General features: G+C 36.9%; 1 protein-coding gene across 3 annotated transcripts in view; it reads left to right on the forward strand.

The window, feature by feature from the left end:
• Nucleotides 1-20,241, forward strand: part of tspan4a (tetraspanin 4a) — a 183,987-nt gene that overhangs the window by 158,376 nt on the left and 5,370 nt on the right. For all 3 annotated transcript variants that reach the window (XM_007568977.2, XM_007568976.2, XM_007568978.2), the window contains 2 exons: nucleotides 2,400-2,531; nucleotides 14,741-14,824. In XM_007568977.2, the coding sequence (XP_007569039.1) occupies nucleotides 2,400-2,531; nucleotides 14,741-14,824 (216 nt within the window). The remainder of the gene's footprint in view (nucleotides 1-2,399; nucleotides 2,532-14,740; nucleotides 14,825-20,241) is intronic.

The raw sequence follows: 20,241 nt of genomic DNA on the forward strand, positions 1-20,241 counted from the left end.
ATGGTTTACGTCATCATCATAGTCTAGTCAAGGCAGATTAAGTTGTGAATAGTTACACCAGCCAGCTTTAGTCCCAAAACTGTCTGTTTTATAAATAGAAAGTTTTGCATAAAGAGGGATTTGATTTCTTAGGCTCAAAGTGCCGATGTATTCATCCAAAACAACAAAAGAATGGAAAGAGGAAAATTGGGGCTTTTTTGATGTCCTCTTAATCTCTAAGGTCTCGAGAACTTTAGCAAGGTAGAGTAGCCAAATATTGCCAAGTCGTGATGTGGGATGCTGCTGGACTAGAAGAATGTATCATAAAATGAAATGGAAAAAGTGATTCAACAAAGTATTAGCATAAAAGTGTGCACACCTTGGTATGCAGGATGTAATTGCAAAAGCCTGGAATTTTAATAGGAGTGTGTACATTTCTGAAAGCCACTGTAGTCATCCTTCTTTGGCACAATTAAAGTGTAGAGTTGCTTTGTCTAAGAAGGGTGGTAAAATGCAGTGAAGGAATATAATGCAAACATCATAGCTAATCTTTGTTTCCAGCTCAAACTTTGATGTGCGTTTTCCTTTTGTCTTTTTCTTTTTTTTCTATTTCCTCTGGAAAGAAAATACAATATGAGAGGCAAAGATTGGGAATTAAAGGCGGATGCTGCAGCTGAAAAAAAACCCTTTGGGAGACTTCAAATGATAAATTGCACTCTTCGGGGCTCTTGAATACATTGCTGTAGCTCGTAGTTTTAATCCATTAGCCAAAGTTTGACTCTTGATTGCATGTGTGTGTGCCCACATGCAATCAAGTGCCTGGTAGGTTCGCTGTTTGCGTTTGTGTTTGCATCTGCGGCAAATGAACAGACATGACAGTGGAATCTATTGCTATGCAAATCAATGCAGGTCTACATCGCTTCGTGTGGATGATAACCTGCAGAGCTCTTATTTTCTCTGCATTCAGGATGAACAGAATCTGCATGAATAAGCCATCGTTTGAAACCGTAGGTACGCAAATATGAGTGTGCGCTTTTATCCCTGTAGGATCAGCGCCGCTGTCTACTGGAGAGGAAGACCATTAAAACGCAGCTCTCATTCTGTTACTCCCTTCTTCCCAAACCTCTTTCATTCATGCTGAGTCACTGAATGAATAATAAGGCACATGTCCTCGGACCAAAGGACACCTTGGATAATATTTATAGCCACTTGCAGGACAGTGTATGTACAGTTAATGTTGAATATTTACATGCACTATAATAAGACATGTGACCTTTTGTTCTGTAAATCAGACACCACCTTTCCTGCTGGAATCATTTAGGACTGCCAAGATTATTTCTGTTTGTTAAATGCCATATTAACAAGAAGTTATTTGGAGATTTTTTATATTCAAATTTCTTCACATTCAGAAGTGTACATACATTTCTTTTGTATTTGGATAGCAGAAAGTATATGATCTTAGTCAAACATTTTGGATATCCTTTCTGAAGCTTCTCACTGTGGTTTGGTGAGATTCCTCCTCACCAAACCATCAACTTTGTTTTCCTTCAGTCTACTTTCGTACGAATTTGATCCTGAAATCGTCTTTTTTGTTTGTTAATTTTGTTTGTGTGTTGATCTTGGAGTATTGACTTCTTTTTTTCTAAGTTGCCCTTCAGCCCATCTTATTTCCTTGCTTCACTCTACACAATGACACACTTTTTCCCCAATTTAATCAAATGTTGTGAAATAACTTCTTAGATGTTTGAAAAGAATAAACTTTGGGCCTTTTCCAAAACGTCTAGAGGCAATTTAAGCTTAATTTATGACATCTGGATTTGAAGAATAGAATAAAACTATTTATCATTCTACTAAAAAGGGAAATTACAGGGATCAAGTGCTAGTTTTGGATAAGGGTTGTAGTTTTGAGTAAAAGAGTAAACTGTGGAGAGTCATAACACCCTTAATTATTTATAATCTTAGCAGGGAATACTTGAAGTTCATCTTTCGTTTTTGAAAAATTGCACACCTGATCTACTCATCAAGTGGGTGAGCAAGTTGTAAATTAACACGAGTTTGTCATTCTGTGCATGTAGTGCAGAAGGGAGGCGCTCCAGCAGCAAGGGACACTTTATCATTTCACTGATGAATCGGATTTCACTGAAAGTCATGATGTCCTCTTATCAAAAATCCATAACAATTACAATGCAGAAAGATGTAGATTAAAAGAAATAGGTGAGTTTCAAAACTGTAAAAGAAGGTTTGGAAAAAATGTGCAGGAGAAGCCAACGTCAGACATGTTTCGCAAATATAAAATACATCAGTCTTATTCCTGGTGGCGGGAAATGGTATAGCTCCCATATCATAAAGTATTATCATAAAGTAGAGATTTGAAGTAGTTGCCTTAATATTCCATAACTCTGCTCCTGTTTCTTGTACAGTTTCGTTGCTGTGGAGTCACCAACCACACAGACTGGTTTGAGGTTTATAATGCCACCCGAGTCCCAGACTCCTGCTGCCTGGAGTACAGCGACAACTGTGGACTGGACAACCCAGGAACTTGGTGGACTGCAGTAAGTTGGGGCATAATAATCAGTAGAGTATATGTAAAAGCATATGGAAAAAAGTGGGGGGTTTCTTCCTGTGACTGTTTAAAGAAATCTGTTTAGATTATAGGTGAGTCTCTAGATTCCACCGTCACACTTTCTTGCAGCGCCTTGCAAAAGCATTCTTGCCCCTTAATTTTTTTCAAATTACAACCACAATGGAATACTGTATGTATTTTATTGTGGTTTTATATGAAACACCAGAAAACAATAATGGCTTACAAATGATTTTAGATTCATATCTGCAGACCTGCAAACTGTGGCTACTACTAAAATCTAAATACAATAAAGTGCTTTCAGAAACCAGAAGTGTAAATAATTAAGAGTCCTGCCTTTTATATCTTAAAATCAATTTACCTGTTCTGCCAAAACATCAGAGGTTGGTCAAAAACTTGACAGAGGGAGGAAAACCATCAGCAAAGTAAAAAAAAAAAAAAGCAAGATTTTCCTAATGATTAAAAGAAGTAATTAGCGTATATATCAAAACATGATCCACAACCCAACTCCTAAAGATAATCCCTAAAATCAATGCACAATCTAAAAACCAAATACAAAGCTTATCTGCTTAGCAATAGAATGAAAACTCCACATTGTGAATAACAATGCTGGGGTCATAGGAGGATCTGATGAGAGGGAGGAGAGAGTGTTAATCAAACAAATTCAGGTCATTCTGTGGCACGAGCAGCATGGCGCCTTAAACAGCATGATTCATAGAGAACATCTGCTTTCCTATCTATGAAACCCACAATCTCCTCCCGTGCCCAGCATGTTCCACAAAGACAAATGAAAATGCAATAAAAAAAAGAACCAACACATAGCAGCAAACCATGTAGCAACAGAAAAGGTGCTCTACTCCGATGATAACAAAACAGAACTTTTTTTTTTTTTGTCTATCCATACAAAGAGAAAAAGTAATACAGCACAAATCTGAACACACCATCACTGCTGTGAAACATGGCAATGATGTGGGTAGGATTTTCTGTAGCAGGAACAGGGAAGCTGCTCAGTGTCAATGGGATGGATGAAGCTAGATGGTATTCCTTGGTATTCCTAGAAAAAATGCAGCCAGAGTTACAACAAAATAGGTCAGATCAAGCCACGTTCATGCTTTAGAATGGCCCAGTCAAAGTTCAGACCTAACCCAAAATTAAGAAAATTCTAAATTGATGTTCAAGATTGGTGTCCAATGAAGCTTGAGCTGTTTTGTAAAAATGGTCAAATATGCTAGTCTCCAGAGATGCTGTAAAAAGCAGGAATTGAGTCAAGGTGACTGAATACAAATGCATTTAAAACATTGACAACTATCAACCTTTTTCCTTCTACTTTACAGTAATGCCTGGGTGAATTTAGTCACAGAAAATCTTAGTTAAATGCATTTTCAGAATTGTAACGTGAATCACATCTGGAGACCTTCAAAGAGTATCTTTGCAAGGTACAGAGTGTTTGTTTTAAGTGCATTTTGTGTTTCTATCCCTGTCTGGGGTCAATTTTATACAACAATCAATATTTTAAATGTTTGCCAGAAAAGAAAAAAAAAGGCAATTCTGGACCTTCTGGATGCATTTGTAAAAATTATTTCAGGCATCCACAAGCAAACAGCTGGGCCAAGAAACTTTTATTCATTATTACTAATACTGAATTTGCCACATTTCCCAAAAGGGTTGACTGCTGCTGCTACTAATGTTTTATTTAACACATGATTAGCTTTAGCGTTATTTCGTTTTAGGCAGTTGTACCGCATGGAGAGTTGTTTCACTTTCAATTTCTGTTATAATATGTTTAAATAAACCTTAGCACAGAATGTGAGATGCATGCACATTTTCAGGCCTATGGTCTGTTGTGTATCTCTTTAAGAGCACTTATTAAAGGGTCACAGTGATGAATAATCCTGTCCCAATAATGTGAGCCACTAAAACCAAAGTAGAAACCATAAAAAATGACTGATCTACAAAAGGAAGCTTCACAGCAGCATACGGCACCATGACTGTTAAACAGCAGGCTCAGAGGAATAGAACAAGTTCTGTCATTTTCTAAGGAATGAGGAGCTGCGTTGCTACAGTGTGGACACTATGGAAACGCATTAGTCTCCATGTAATTTAGGAGCACTAGAAGTTGCCACTAATGAGGAAATTGAGCGTGTTCAGATAATATATTTGGACAGATAGAATTAGTTGTTTTATTGCACCTTAATGAAGAACTAAAATTACTCCACCTTCATGTGGAACTGTAAATCAAAGCTGCAGACTGTAGAAATGACTGTGTTAATGTAGCTATTAAATCTAATGTAACACCTTTCCCATATGAGTGTCCACTTGCTCCCTTAGCATTCTCCGTACAAACTAGACATTGAAGCTTCACATTATTTCAAGTTCTAAATAGAAACCTGGCAAAAATTACTTTTTGACTTCTTCATACAAAATGTTTTGCACCAAAAGAAGGAAATTGAAACCTTTTTTAAATAAAATCCCTTCTGATATTCCCCTTTCTCCTCTGAAGTCTTAAAATAAGATTTGTTGAAGCCGTCTTTTGCTCCGGATTCTCATCTCTGAACAGTCTACTGTGGTTTCAGAAGTCTAATCACAGTCAGCCTTAAACAATGATCTTCTCTTGGCAGCTGGGGCTTCTTTGCCCTAAGCTTTTGTCTGCTGTGACACACTAAACCCGAGGCTTCCAGTTTTATGCGCCCTTAAAACAATGGATTCGCACACAAAATTGGAGTGACAGTAAGAATGGCGGACCTTTTTGTTCTCCTAAATTATACATTTGGGGTTAAAATTCAAGACATGCTTTTTGCTCCTTTATGAAGTAAACAAGAACAAACTTTTGCTATCTGGAAAACCATTTTAACTATGATATGGAAAAAGTAACTTAAATCAGTGCTTTTGCTGTATTTCTATCCATTAATTTATTTGTCTGTATGATCATCAATCCATTAGATCACTGAAGCAACAAGTTCAAGAATACCTCTGACTGGTAGCGCTCTTCATATTCTGATAGTTTCCAAATATTCACAGACCAGAAAAGATATCACACTCTCTCCAGTGAGTTTGAGTCTGCCTCAGGTTCTGCTCCCAGTGGGAAGTCCCAAGAAAGAATCCAAAGAAAGGATGCTAGGAGGCATCTTGCTACGGTGACTGAACCACCACAGCTGACTTATTTTGAATCACTGAATGACTTTATTCCCTGCTACTCACGGATGCCTGAGCTCTTCACTCTCTACCTCTGAGGCTAAGCTCAGGAACTTTGCAAGAAGTTAATTTTAGCCACGTGGATCTGGGATCCAGTTATTTCAGGCATTAGCTACATTTTATGACTATAGATGAGGCACCGGTGGAACATCATCTGCAAAAAGCAAAGATCTGACCTTGAGGTTCCTGACTCACATATCCCTCTCTCAACGATGACACCTTGAAAATCTCCAATAAATGCTACAAACAAATTCAAAAACTAGGGACAACCTTATGGTAGCTTTTAATAGGACTGGATAGTCACTAAATGTGCTTGAACACAACCAACCCCTATGGGTGCCTCAGCTATTTTGGTAATGATACCACTTTTCCTTGGACAAGATGGATCGAAAGCCATTTTGGAGACTTAAAAAGACTCAAACATTTTTTTTCTTTGGACAGCTGCTGAGTTTTAACACTTTTTTCAGTGAGGTCTCAATCTCCTTAAGAAAGAGATAAAAAAAAATAACTGCAGCATTTAAAAGCATGTAACTTAATGGTCAGATCAATGCTCAGTCTGTACATGTTGACGACTTAAAACAACTTAAAACAGTAAAATAAATTTTTAAATATATCTGTATTCATAAAGTTGAAAATATTTCCAAAAGATAAAGAAGTAACAGATCCCTAAAATGTATCCACAAAATGGAAAAGGTTACACAGATCCAATGGCATTTGTCTTTTTTTTGTTTTTGTTTTCATTTTTGCCTCACAAATTAAAAAAGTTAAGCTTTACATTCAAAATATTCACACTGCGTTTGGAGTGGTCATCCTCAAATAAACCACATCTAAGACAGATGTGCATATGATGCATGTATGAAAAACACAGCCATGAATTACAGAGGATGCATTCATTTACTAAACATCAGCGCTCCTCAAATTAAACAGATGGGGGGGGGATGTGTCAGGGTAGCAGCTGAGCAAACCGCAGACAATGATTATTGTGATACTTTACCAAAGTATCTTTACATCATAATAATCTGCAAGCAGGAGCAGTGAAATAAAAAATGTTGTTTGAAGTTCATTATCATCATCAGGGTCTTAAGAGTATGACAAAAATGAGATAGTCCAGCAGTGCAAATGCTATCAAAGAACGTCATAATGAGTGAAGATGATGAGGGAAAATTGGCAATGACGCCTGTGTTTATCATCTAATAATGCTGTTGCTACAAAATGGTAAATGGGCTGTTTCAGAAAGCACGTCGAGTGTGCCAGATGCCGCCTCAAGAAGCGTTTCAGTTTGTCAACCTGCAGATTGAGTGGGTGGAACTTCACTTTTTTAAACATGTCACACCTTGTGGGTTGTTTTGTCGCTTGACATCCATACAGTATAGAATATGAGAAGGTATTTATATTGAAACCATGTTTTGAGTCTTCTGAGCCAAGAAAGTTCATGTATTTTATAAGTAGATGTTCAAAAAGAAGAGAAGAGAAAAGCATAATGAAAATGAAATGAAAATTGACAAACTTGGCACTCTGTGCTTGTAAAGCTCTGACTACAGTACAGACATTCTCAAATAAAGTGACTGTATTCAACTGTGTTGAACGAGTTACCGTTAATTGATAGGTGTATTTCATGCATTTTCTGTTAGGTGAATGTACTGAGTAACTTCTTCAGCATTTTAAATTGTGCTCAGGTTAAATCTGGATAGAGGGAGTGTGTGAGAAGTTTGACGAAACAAATCACCATTCAGCATGCAGCTTCTACTTTCATGAAACCTGCAGGGTATTTTCCCAGAATTCATAGTATTTTTTGTAAACTTACAAAACCCTTTCTGGAATTTTCAATCATATTTGAGAAATTACATGTGGTTTAGACATAATTTGCAGCTCGCTTTCTGGAGATACCCCAGAAATCTGTTGGAAATTGTAGTTCCTCGACATTTATAGGACAGGGTGCATTCTGGTTGTTATTATATCTTCTAGTTGTTAACTGTTTAATTTCTGGAAATCACAGATTAGTTGTTTAGTATTTATAAGATACTCCCCTGTAACTTGTACTTGACAGAAAGTTCTGGTTATTTTCTGGAAATTCCTAGAACTTTAAGGCTATTTTCCCAGAACCAACAAATAAAAACAAAGCATAACTTGCTGTTACGACTAGCTCAAGGTCATAACAAAAACGAAAGACCATGCCGTGGTTAAAGTGCATACAAATGAATACTAACAAAAACAACAATGGATTGTGGATATTAGTGGTGTAATGCAAATGCTTGGATGTGTTGCAAGAGTGCATATGAAAGTGTTGAGGTGCCAAAACAGAGACAAACTCAAAAGTGTAAAAAGGAGGGGAGCTGAGGCCTGGCCACCAAACATCGCAAGCGTCAAGCGGCAGAGTGGACGCTGAGGGCGACCCAGAAGACGGAGACAGCCAGGTTCAAGTACTCTGCGCTCCAAATGAACAAATCAGCAGCACCTGTAGAGGGGAAGAGCAAAGACAGACAAGACCTGCAACTCAGGCCCAACAAGGCCCAGGGCCGTAACACTTGCTTTAAACCATTAAGCGTTTTGATTTTGTACTTCTTTTTGTATTTTTCTTAGTTCTATATTATTTACTTTACACTTAAAATATTCTACTGGAATGCAACTACAGTGCATTTCTCTATTTGATTTTTAATTCTATCTTTGTCTTTCAGTCTCTCACATGAGTGATTTAATTTCATTTGCTTTTGAGCTTATACATTTACTGTTATTGTGATGCAAATATTTTGAAGCATTTACATCAGGGAATGTTTCCTTCTGAGAAATGCTGTGATAATTTCTCAAATGTTGAGGATGCAGCAAGCAAAGTGCCAAACAACAGAAAAAGATCAATTATAAATGTCTACCCCTAATTAATAGGTGTTTTTGTATGGATGAGTTAATCAAATGAAAAAGTTGCATGCTAGAAACAGATCAGTCCTTTTTTTAAAAGAAATATTTATTTTTTAATCTTAACTTTGAGACGATTCTTGTAGAGAATGAACTTGCACTGGGGATATTTGCCGTATTACAACTAGGATTTGAGAAGCAGCTTCAAATCATGGTAAAGTTCTGCTGTTTAAAGCAGCAAAGCATATGCTCATTATGTCATGTGTTGTGGAGTTGTTGGAGGACCCAGCTGCAGGAAGGGGGACAGCAGGATCATGTTTGAGGTGATTTACAGGAAACACAACCAAACGCTAAAGAAAGAACGAAGAGACGAGAGAATATGGAGTACACAAGAGCAAACACAAGGGCAAATAACAAAGAGATCTGTCAAAGAGTGACTGAGACAAAGATGCTACATTGCTGTGGAGGTTGATTGCTGGGAGCAAGTGCAATTTATCAACAGATGCGTTGGAGCTTAGGGAAAACAGGAACTGAGGCAACTGAGGGAGAATGTCTGGAATAAACAGCATGAATACACAGAAAAACTAACTAAACAGAACACTTTGCTCAACTAATGGCCTAAAAAGTGACAAAAAACAATGAACATGTGTAACAAGAAAAACATAAGGAAAGTAGGACAAATTACACAAAAAAATCCAGTCTATTAAATGAAACATCAACTAAGTACTACAGTGAGAGAAAAAAACTCAAACCAGAGTTTTTATATACGACCAACTTAAACTACAGAAGCTTCTGGAAATGAAAAAAAAAAAAAAACTAAATATGGATTCCAACGTAATAAAACAAAAGCATTTTTACTGTCTTGGTCTATGTAAGACCAAGACATAAGATGCATGTTGAAGATGCTGGTTGCAGGTTTAGAAAGTGTGTTTTCTGAGTCAAAGGCTTTCCAGGAACAAACTGTATCCGTTCCCAACCTGTGAGCTTTTTCAGCACGTTTCTGAAAGCTGTTCTCCACGAACCACTGAAAATAAAATAAACGTGTTTTGATTCCTGCAGGAAATTTTGTTGGCTTCCATGTAGACCTCTGAATTCCAGCTAAAAAGGGCCACTTTAACCAAGTATTTGTGAATGTTGTGTATCTGTTAATTTGTCACCTCTGTTCATGCCATGTCTCCGTTCCAACAAATAGCTGCATTCACATCTTGCAAACACCTCCCAATTTGAGACATCTTTTTATAATTACATTCACATTCCCATGCCGCCTGTGCTTTGCCAGTAACATCCGATTAAATTCATCTTGTCAAGCGTCTCGGATTGAAATCAAATCCACGTTCACTCCAGTGATTTCTCAATTGAGTTTAATACTGACGAAGAGAAGTCAGGCGTGCCATTCAAGGCCAACGACTTAATGTTACTGAAGTGTCTTGAGGCAGATATAAACATTTCCTTTTCCTCGTGCAAAATTAATAAAAACATACAGCATTTCAGTTTTACGATGAACATGGTAGAAATAAACAGCCTGTGCAAGATACGTGTGGAAGACAGGTACAGAGTGGCAATATTTCTGTCAAAGCACAAGAAATACTTTTACTTTTTCTTTTATTGTTAGGCAGAAAATGAAATCCTCAACCGTGTGATGATGTGAACCCACAATGAGGCAGTTTGAAGGCTGGATTGATTCGTGCAGACAGAAATAGGCAGGTCTCAGCAGCAAAGAGTGAGCTGTGGCAACGAAGGCTGGCACAATTAAGTCAATGAAAGCAAATTAAAGTACAGGGGCTACATTCACAGAGGCAGAAAGATACAAGGATCAGTTTTAGTTCAGCAGCAGTTTACTGTCCACAGCAGACGAACACTTGCACATATTTTTCTAAGGAATTGAAGGACAAAAATAATTAACCTGAGTCTGAACTCAAAAGTTATTGGTTAATAATTCTAGGTTGTAAAACTGTTTTTTTCAGAGCATAAATAGATTTCTGCTCTTTTACAGCCTTTTTCCAGGGTTATCGCATTTTTGACTTCATCTATTCAGTCTGACTTTTAATTTATTTACTAACCCATATAATTTATTATTTCATTCAGATCCTTGCGACTTTTATATTATGTTTTAATATTTGGTATTAATCATGACAAGTAGTGCTGTAACAATCTCTTGGGCTACACGTTTTGTGTTTGTAACTTTGGTCTAGTTAAGGTTTGTTTTTTAGTGATTATGATATGCTTAAATTTGCAATAATTCTTGTGTTTTGTTTCTCTGTCTTCCCTGGTTTACTCACTGCTCTTTCTCAGTGACTTTGGTTTATAGTCTACCATAAATGTTCCTTCTATGTCCATTTACTTGTCTGTCGTTCATTTAGTATTTCAGACTCCCAGGTGTGAAAACTGAATGTTTTGAATAATCCACACCTGCAACATGACAGATGTGGCCTTCAAATAGTAACTGTTTTTATACTGAGATGAAATTACACATATGGAGACTATTTAGTGATTAGGTATGTTGTTTTCATTTGGGCGTATTAGGTTAAAGGGAGGAAACACACATGGAAGCCATACATTGGGTTTTTATCTGTAAGGCATCATTTTCCTTTCAGCTCACATTTCTCCCCTACTTTTTTGAAATGTATGCAATTTTAAGGGAAATGAACAATTTTACAAGGCATTGTACAACAGTGCTTCTGGGAGAATCAGAAACATCAAAGATGCTTTTTGAACCTACACAACATTAAAACATGGTTCATCCTGTAGGTGTGGATTAGATGGAGGACGAACTACAAAATGTCCTAAAACTGACAGCAATACCCAGTCCATGGTTGCATCCTTTGGGACATCCAGTGCGATTGTTTTGCCAGAATAGCTAATAAAGGTTAATCTAAAGTTGGATGGGCATTTTCGTTTTCTATGCGAGGGGAAAACAATAGGGATGAGTTGCTGTCAGTTCAGAGGGGCAGCCAAGATAAAGGAGACATTGATAGGGTTCCCTTAAAGAAAAACATGCCGCCCTTCAGCTCAGAAAGCATTGAAAGGCCCACTAGGATTGTTGGCAGAGTTCCATGAAGTCAACACCAACCACGGCTTTAAACTTTTGAAAGGGTTAGACACAGAGCTCTTCCTGTTGTTTCTGTGTGTGAGCATTGATTTGGTTTAGAAAGGACTAAGGTCAGTGGTCAGAAGTCAGTGGACAGGTTGAGTAAGATAATGGTTTCAGCAACTGTCCCTGTCTCTCAAAGGATTTTTTTTCTCTTTTTTTTTTTCGTTTTTATAAAACATACCGTTAGGACTCCTCAGCTTCATGAATTTGGTTCACTTTTTTCCTTCACATTTTGGCTTGACGGGGCACAGCCTCAGCCACAGCTTCTTCAGTTTCCTGCTGTTCAGAGAGAAGGAACTGCACTCAACAGCAACGTCTTCTGCTCTTACACTGTGAAGGTCCTCAGCACATCACATCTATCTGTAGCTCCCTACTGTAACTGTAAGATCCAGGCACAACTCAGACATCTATCCATCAGTAAAACCTTCATTACTCCTTTTGCAAGAATTCATGAGTAAAGTCCTTTCATTACTCCTCAAAATAAGTATTTATTTTGTTTGGTTTAAATAAATTCATAAAATGCATTTTTATCAGCCAGTTCTGCGAACCAAAATTCAGAGTAACCATTTAGTCTGCAGTCATGTAAGCAATGATACAAACCTTTGCTTATTATTGTGTTGTCACTGTTTCCAGTTTTTTTTTTCTTTATTTCTTATGCCTCAGGTGACACATTTTGCTCAGCTCATGCTTGCACCTCTGAGGACCCTCACTGAAATGTTTGCACACCCACCATGTTGTTGTTTTGTCACTGAGAGTCAAATCTGGAGCTAATCAATACCTGTGAGTGCAACCAAGTAATTTCACCTTCGACTGAAAGCCCGATGTGTTCTCTAAAGCTGATTGTCGGTCACGTCTAAACCAAAGGTGTAGTCTGGTATTAGTGTCATGTTGATATTACGCCAATTTTCTGCTGATTTCTTTACAGCGGCAAACGCATTTTATTTCCCTGAAATCTTTAGCCCGATTGCATTTATAGAAAATTCCACATGCCAACAAACTGACATGTTAATAGCCGATCAACCTAAGAAACAAATCGAGCATCAAATATCCTAAAATGCTAAAGCAACATAAAATAAAATAAAAAAACTTTGCTCTATATTGGTATGTAAGATTGAGGCCTTTTTGCTCAGTAGAGACTGAGCAAAACGTTTTGAATGCTACTTTTTATTTTAGACTGGACATCACAATGAATTAATCTTAATCTTTAGGAAATTTTTGAAGGCTGTGAAGGCCACAAAGACGCGAACTGCTCCGGGAACGTTTCCAGGAAAATTTCTCTAGGAGGAGACCTTTGGGCCAAAGCAAAACTCTCAGGAGGCGACATGTATCTAATCTGGCCTACGAACACTTTTGTATCTTTAGGATCAACCTGAAGGCCGTTTCATTTCCCTGCTGGATCTGTTACCTTGATGACCCATGATGAGCAGACAGTTTTTTATGCATTTATACACTGCAAGATTAAATTGTAAATTCTATGCAACGATGTTTAGTATATTTCTTTACAATAATCAGACTACCAGTTGGAAAGAGTTCATTGGTTATTCCTCTGGATTTAAGCATTCACTCCACTTCAGACCTGTCTGTAGCTTTTATGACTTCAGAAGAAATTATCTTTCTTTATCTGGTAAATGCCTCACATGAGCTCCTAACAAACCATTGGTGCTCAGGTAGACTGATTAAAACTATTTAAAAGTTTGTTACTATTTTGATGAAGCGCTTGATGGCTGTAAATGGGCTTAATCCCAGAGCTGAGAGTTGCAATGAAAGGTCACAAATCTGTTTTATGGGAGTTTGCAGTGGAAGTTTAACCATAAAATATAAATTTATATCAATTCCATTGCAGCTCTGAGATCCAGGAGGGTTGCAGTTGAACAACAGTGTGATAAATACCCCCCAACCTGTCTTAAATTCAGGCCCACTGCATGACTTTCCATATTGATCCAGCCCAGAAGCATTTTTCAGGTATATATATTTTCTGGTTCACTGACACTTCAAGCAACAGTAAAAAGGAGAGAAGATTGTGTTTGGTTTCCTTGGCTCTGACTCAGCTTCTCGGTGTAAGAAGTTTTGAAATATAGCACAATCATCGCGTCACGTCTGCTGAAATGAATAATTTAATTAGAACAGTGCAGTAGCCTGTTTTGATAACACTCTTCCTTCCTACAGTGCATCAGGCCGTACATGCTGCAGTGTATTAATCATAATCCACCACACAGTTTGGCACACATGTCAGTGAAAGGTCTATTGAGCCATATAGCAAATGTCACCCACATCACTTCTGGTTTTAGCGTTCAGGAACACGTAGAAAGCCACTTACTTTGCTTTGATAATAGATGTCCTTTTCATCATATCACTGATCTGGGAGACGTAGCTCTGTAATTGCATCTCTCCTTTCTTTGCAGAAAATGTTACAGTTTCAAAAGACAGTACTCTCGGAGACAATTTACACCTTTGCAGATTTTCACTGTTTTTGCCCTTTTTGTCATATTTAAATGTTTTAGGTCATAAAAACAAAACGTCAAAAACAATGGGCAAATTCAAAATGTAAGTCGCAACGGATGATTTCAGCTATGTTTTCTGATCTAATGATGTATTCATGGAATCATTTTGGTAGGTTCACTATGTTTTCTTTCCCCAAATTTATTGATCATGACTTCTTTTGTGGTTTAAAGTCTCAGGAAGGGTTTCTGGACCCTTTCCAGACTGATACAAGATATTATTCTGTTCTTAAAAACATTTTTTTCTGCTTTTAATTTTCTCAGCAATGAAATTATCTCTTCATCACAAAATAAATATATGATTTGAATGCTTTTTTTTGTAAAACAGGCTCAAAACAAGGCCTGTTCAGAGAGGAAGGAGATGGTAATAAATGACTCTTATGTTTTATTTGATGTGCACTTGACCTTTATCTGAAAAAGTAAAGCTCCTGGAAACGAGCGATCATTTTTAAGAGCAATCGTTATGGAGAAGACGTTTGTTGTTCTAAGCTGTGTTTTCTTATCATCTATTAAGGTTGGCTTTATCTCTCCGGTTATGTGTCTCCGCAGCCATGTTACGAGCGAGTAAAGGACTGGCTAAACGACAACCTGGTGGCACTTTGGATCTTTGCTCTATGCACAGCTCTCACTCAGGTAATGACAGCTTTAAAAATTAATGATTTTTGTAATAAGCTTTCTCATGTCTTTGACATTAAAACAGCTTAGTCTACGACATGAATGAGTCTCACACTGTTGCAACATGAAGACTTGAACTCGGGGGTTTTGTGGGTAGCCTCCTGAGGACCACATAGTGAGCTTGGCTTTGCGTAAAATTCTCTTATCTCCCCTGCAGCTGAATGATTCGTGATGTGCTTCCCTAATCTGAGAGGATAGATGCTCCATGTTGCCTGAAAACATCAAGTGCAGAATGCTCCCCTGATGCTGCAGGCTTATTTTCAGTCAATACCATTTTTGGAAAAATGAAAACCGGAAAGAACATGTAATTACTGCCAGATTTATCTCAAAGATCTGTGGTGTTTGCCGGCTGAGTCACAGCCTTATATCAGCCTGTTCTCATTTCCAGGGTGCCGCATACTGTCGAAAGTAGAAGAATCTCCTGGTGTCATTTGAACATTTGAACCAAACACTGCCTTGTTGATCACCAACACCAAAACGTAACAAACTAAAAACATTGCTGGGAAGTTTAGATTGGGGCACCCTGAATTATAGTTTCTATTTTACGTATGTAAAAATGCAGTAACACAGTAGACTTGCTTAGTAATAATGTAAAATACATAATATGACTTCTGCTCACAGTAGTTTCTACAATCTACCTACTGACAGTTTAGTTTCCAGAATCCCTGAGATGAGTTTTGAAGTTGTACCTTTGAGAGTCTATAAGCTGCAACTGAGATTTTACAAGGCATCTTCCATAATTAACAAGATATCTTCTTAAAATACGTTAAATATTTTTCCTAGAACTTGTGCTGGTTACTTTTGTGAACAATCTTATTTAACTTGTTCAGTTGCAACCTGATATTTTCCAAAACTTACTGATTAAACTCCCAGAACTTAATTTCTGTTCTTTTTTAAGTGACCTGACATTTTCTGAAACATAATAGTTACACACTGAAATCGCACCTACGTTCCAGATTTTAAAGGTTATCTTTACAGAATGTATGACCTTTTTTCCCAGAACATTTAGGTTTCTGAAATGTGAAGAGTACGTAAAGGAAACAGACTCTTTCATTCAGTAACTGATGACCTAGCACTATCAAAAATTTTAAAGGTAACTTTTCAGAACTAAGATACACTGTTCTATAAAGAGCAACTTGTAAGTTCTGGAAAGTATTGTGTAAGCTCTGGTAATGTAACCTGTAAGCTCCAAAAGGTAACCTCTAAGTTCCAGGTAAATACCCCAGCAGTTTCCAGAAATTGATTTGTGAGATCTGGATGTGAATTCTCTTACATTTAGACAAAGTTATCTAAAAGATAGCACAAAAAGACAAGCTTTCTTGTCTGTTCTTGTAAAAGTAAGCTGTAAACTTCAGAAAGTAATCTGAGGTGTCAGTAAATACCTTGTAAGTCTCCAGGTAAACAGCGGGTAGGTTTTTGGAATAGCCTCTATGTTGAGGTAAATAAGCCTGTAAAATCATGAACGTCTGTTTGTCCAGTAAAAGCATCACTTAAGTTTGTAAACAACCACTGAATTTAAAATAAAGGACCTGTACATTCTAGGAATGAGAACAATACATTTCTGTAAGGTCCCAAAAAAGGCTGCAAGTATGTATACCATGCATTATTTACTGTATGCTTTTCCTGTATATGTATCACAGCCTTAAACTGTTCCGTTTTAGGTTATATTCTCTCTTCTATCTGAGCTATTATTTCTGCTTCTTTCTTGAGTGTACAAGCGTCATCTTGAGAATATGCACATACCATACTCACCGCTCATTTTTCCTCTGTAAGTGCAACCTTGTACAACTGTGGGGTGTTTGTGAAGGTAGTAGAAAGCTTCATTTTAGAAGCCCAAAATATTTATGACACAGTTTGTTTTCTAGAGTTGTTATAACTTGCAGCATCTAGGGGAAAGAAACAGTATTCACGTTTTTTTTAGAATAATCCCTGGTGCTTCTAGCCAAACGTAAGTGATAACCAAGGTGTGGTAGAACATTTTTAAAACTCGTTAGAGATCCTGTTAAGGCCACGAACTGCAGCCTAACTGGCTCCCTGCTGAAAAATGTATGAAATAAAAAGCTCAGGGACAATTCAATAAATGAAAAGAATGTTTATTTATGAGCAAAAACAATTGGCTTTCTTTCCAGGGTATTATTTAATTTATTTACACACTCAAACACACGAACACACCCAGTTCAGAGCAGCACTGAGCATTTTAAATTTTAAAACAGTTTGTTGTTTTTTTTTTGTGAGAGATGTTTTGTGTCGAGATACGTATTTCTGTTTTAGTTATATTCCACAGTTTAAACCAAACAGCAACATTTTTGTGGAAGCTCTTTTAGCCACACACTCAGTCAAACACCAGTCAGATATTTTAAGGTTCATTCAATATGAACGTAAATTTCCTTTAACCTGTATAAACACACTAAAGAATGACTGCATATCTAATAAACAACTTTACTGATCACACTCGTTCAAACTGAAGGTGAATATTAGTACTCCTCTTGTTACAATCCCAGGCTCTGCAGGGAAATTTAGAGTCTCAAGGTTTGTGTGGCTGTTACTTTGACATATACCATCCATCTAAAACACTGGCAGAAAAGGGAACCCACTGACAAATGGAAACAGCACAGCTCTGACAGCAGGGGCTTCCCACAGCGGGACAACGCGGCCCACCACACTGCTAAAACTGCTCAAACAGCTTGAGGAACAAGACAAGGAGCTTAAAGTATTCACCCAGCCTCCAAACTCCCCGGGTCTCAATCCAAACAAGCTTCCTACAGGGTGCACTGAAAAAAAAATAGCCAAATCTCACAGGACTCCAGAGTATTAACTGTTGACATCTTGCTGCTTACCAGTTCATGACACCCTCAGAGATGTGTTTATACCCCACGAATAAGAGCTGTTTATAGCAGCATGAGTGCAAAAGTAGTTTTCATGAAGTCAGCTGTTGTAGTTTTAATTTAAGTTTTGACTCTTTATATAACTTTTTCTTCCATTTGTCATCATTTCGCTGGAAAATGTCAAACTTTTTGCTGCAATAAAATTTGATAGATTGCGGTTTTTGCAGGTAAATGAAAAAAAAAGTACTTTCTTTCAAGTTGAAGAAAAATCTATAAAAACAGACATTAAACTTTTAAACTCATCCAAAACTGCTTAGAAAGTTGAATAAGCTGTAAAAAGGCCTTTAAGAGAGTTTGTGAAACCCATTTCATGATTCACTTCTTGAATCATTAAATTAAAGAACTGAATCATGACGTCAACCATGTTAAATTGCCTTGTTGTTGAAATGCTTTGTGAAAATAAAGTTGATTTGACTTGAAATGTCATCAGTGTGATGTTGTAGAAAGATGGAAAAAAACTGCAGTTTTTGTAAGAAACCAAGTTTTATTTTTGCAAAATTATGTTCATGGAGAAATGAGAGATTACCATTAAATCATTAGAATCTAAATTTAGGAGATCTGCTAGGTTTTCTGGTTGAATATACTGTCAAGTTTTATCCTAGTGACACATGGACTACAGGCACTAAAGTATCCTTAAAAACATTTGTTTGTAAGGAAAAAATCCACTGCAGTAAAAGCAGCATCTTTCTCTCTGCTAACATATTTTACCATCATGTAAATATGGGTAATGAGCAGCATGCATTAGGACAACCCTAGGCCATATTTAGGTATATTTATGGAAAATACACACTGCAAAAAGCTTCCAGTTCTCAGTGCTCTGCTTGCTTTAGAGATTAAGCAAACATAAATATCCAATGGCAGCAAAAGAAAAGTGATTACACTGCTGACTATGAATAAATGTCAGGAATATGTATGAATGCATAATTCTGAAATTTATTTAGTTTATTTAATTTAACCATTTTTTTTATTCATATAGTGACAAATTAAAAAAAAATGTTATTTAGGGCACTCACTTTACAAAGTGAGTTATTTAGAATTGAATTCAAATTCAGTTCAGATCACTTTAACATATTCCAGTATAATCAATAGTCAGATTAGGATCCAATGACATGCAGCAGAATCCTAACTTCATTCCACTGATTATACACAATAATGCAAATTGCTAATGCGTTATTTCTCCAAGAAAGACCAGCTGACTGAGTCAAGTCATTGACTCAAATATTTCTACTTCTCCAATATAGAAAGCCATTATTACAAACCATATGATTATTTGCATTGAAAGTGCTTCACATACAGAGGTTAATGAAGTGAACTCCACTAAATTAAGTCTTTCCTTTGAGGGCAGAATTACTGTGGTGCACTGAGGACAGTCTGTCCCAGCTGGGAGTTGCATTAAGTGAGAACTGCCACTCCCAGCAGGTAAAGGGCAAATTGTGCACAGCTGTTCCTCAGTAATAGGAACTAAAACTCCAACTTGTATTTATTGATTGAAAATAACAGAATGCACTGACAGAGAGCAGAAGCACATTTATATTTTGTGTTTAGAAACACAGTCCTGACCCTGAGTATGTCTGACAAATTTAATGGTTGATTTTGCAGTTGCTTAGTGTTGGGCCTCATGAAAATGGAAGTGTGGGTCTCACCTCATTACAAGAAACTACGTTTTGTCACTTATAAACCTGCGGTGGTGGTAATAGAAAGTCATATTTAAACTGTAAAGCAATCACAAATATGGCTTGCTGCAAAAAGAGTTCAATTTGCTCAAATCTGCTACACTTCAAGGTGTTTTATCCTGATGTGTGGCTGCACCGTACTGAGCTGAAAAGCCTAACCGATAACAAGGAATGCAACAAAACCATTAGCTGGAAATCTGATAGGAGACACATTAGTAATGTGTTAAATCCTGTAATGTTCCAATGGCATAAAATAACTCAATGTGCCTGTTTCCAATGTTTTGTAAATAAAGAAATAAAGCAGATAGTGTGGGTAAAAGATTGTAACAGACTCACGTTAATAGCTTATCTTAAGGAATCCTTACTTTTACTTTTCAATAGTTTTTACTTAAATCTATTATCTTCTTTTTTTTTTCAAAATTAAAGAGCACAGATTGTACTGAAGAGCATAAATTCATCTTTTACTTTAAGGAAAAGGCCTCCACACGTACAGATTTAGTAATATTTATTTCTTTATTACTTCCTTTTATATTTTTTTTCTTTAGCACCATATATACTTTAATATAGGTTGCAAATAATTCCAAAGCTTGTAAATTGAGTAAATTGCATTAAAAAGTATCTTAAAAAAACAACACATTATTAGAACTTGTAGTGTGAATAACGCAATGTTTTTCTTTACAAAAAATGCAAAAAAAAAAAAAAAAAAGTTAAATTTATTGTTTATAAAAACTGATCACATTGTAGCAGCATGTAGATCAGGGGTGTCAAACTCAATTTCACCGAGGGCCACTTCAGCATATTGACCCCCCTCAATGGG

This window comes from Poecilia formosa, unplaced genomic scaffold (assembly GCF_000485575.1).
Source record: "Poecilia formosa unplaced genomic scaffold, Poecilia_formosa-5.1.2 Scaffold234, whole genome shotgun sequence".
In the NCBI taxonomy this organism is placed as follows: domain Eukaryota; kingdom Metazoa; phylum Chordata; class Actinopteri; order Cyprinodontiformes; family Poeciliidae; genus Poecilia; species Poecilia formosa.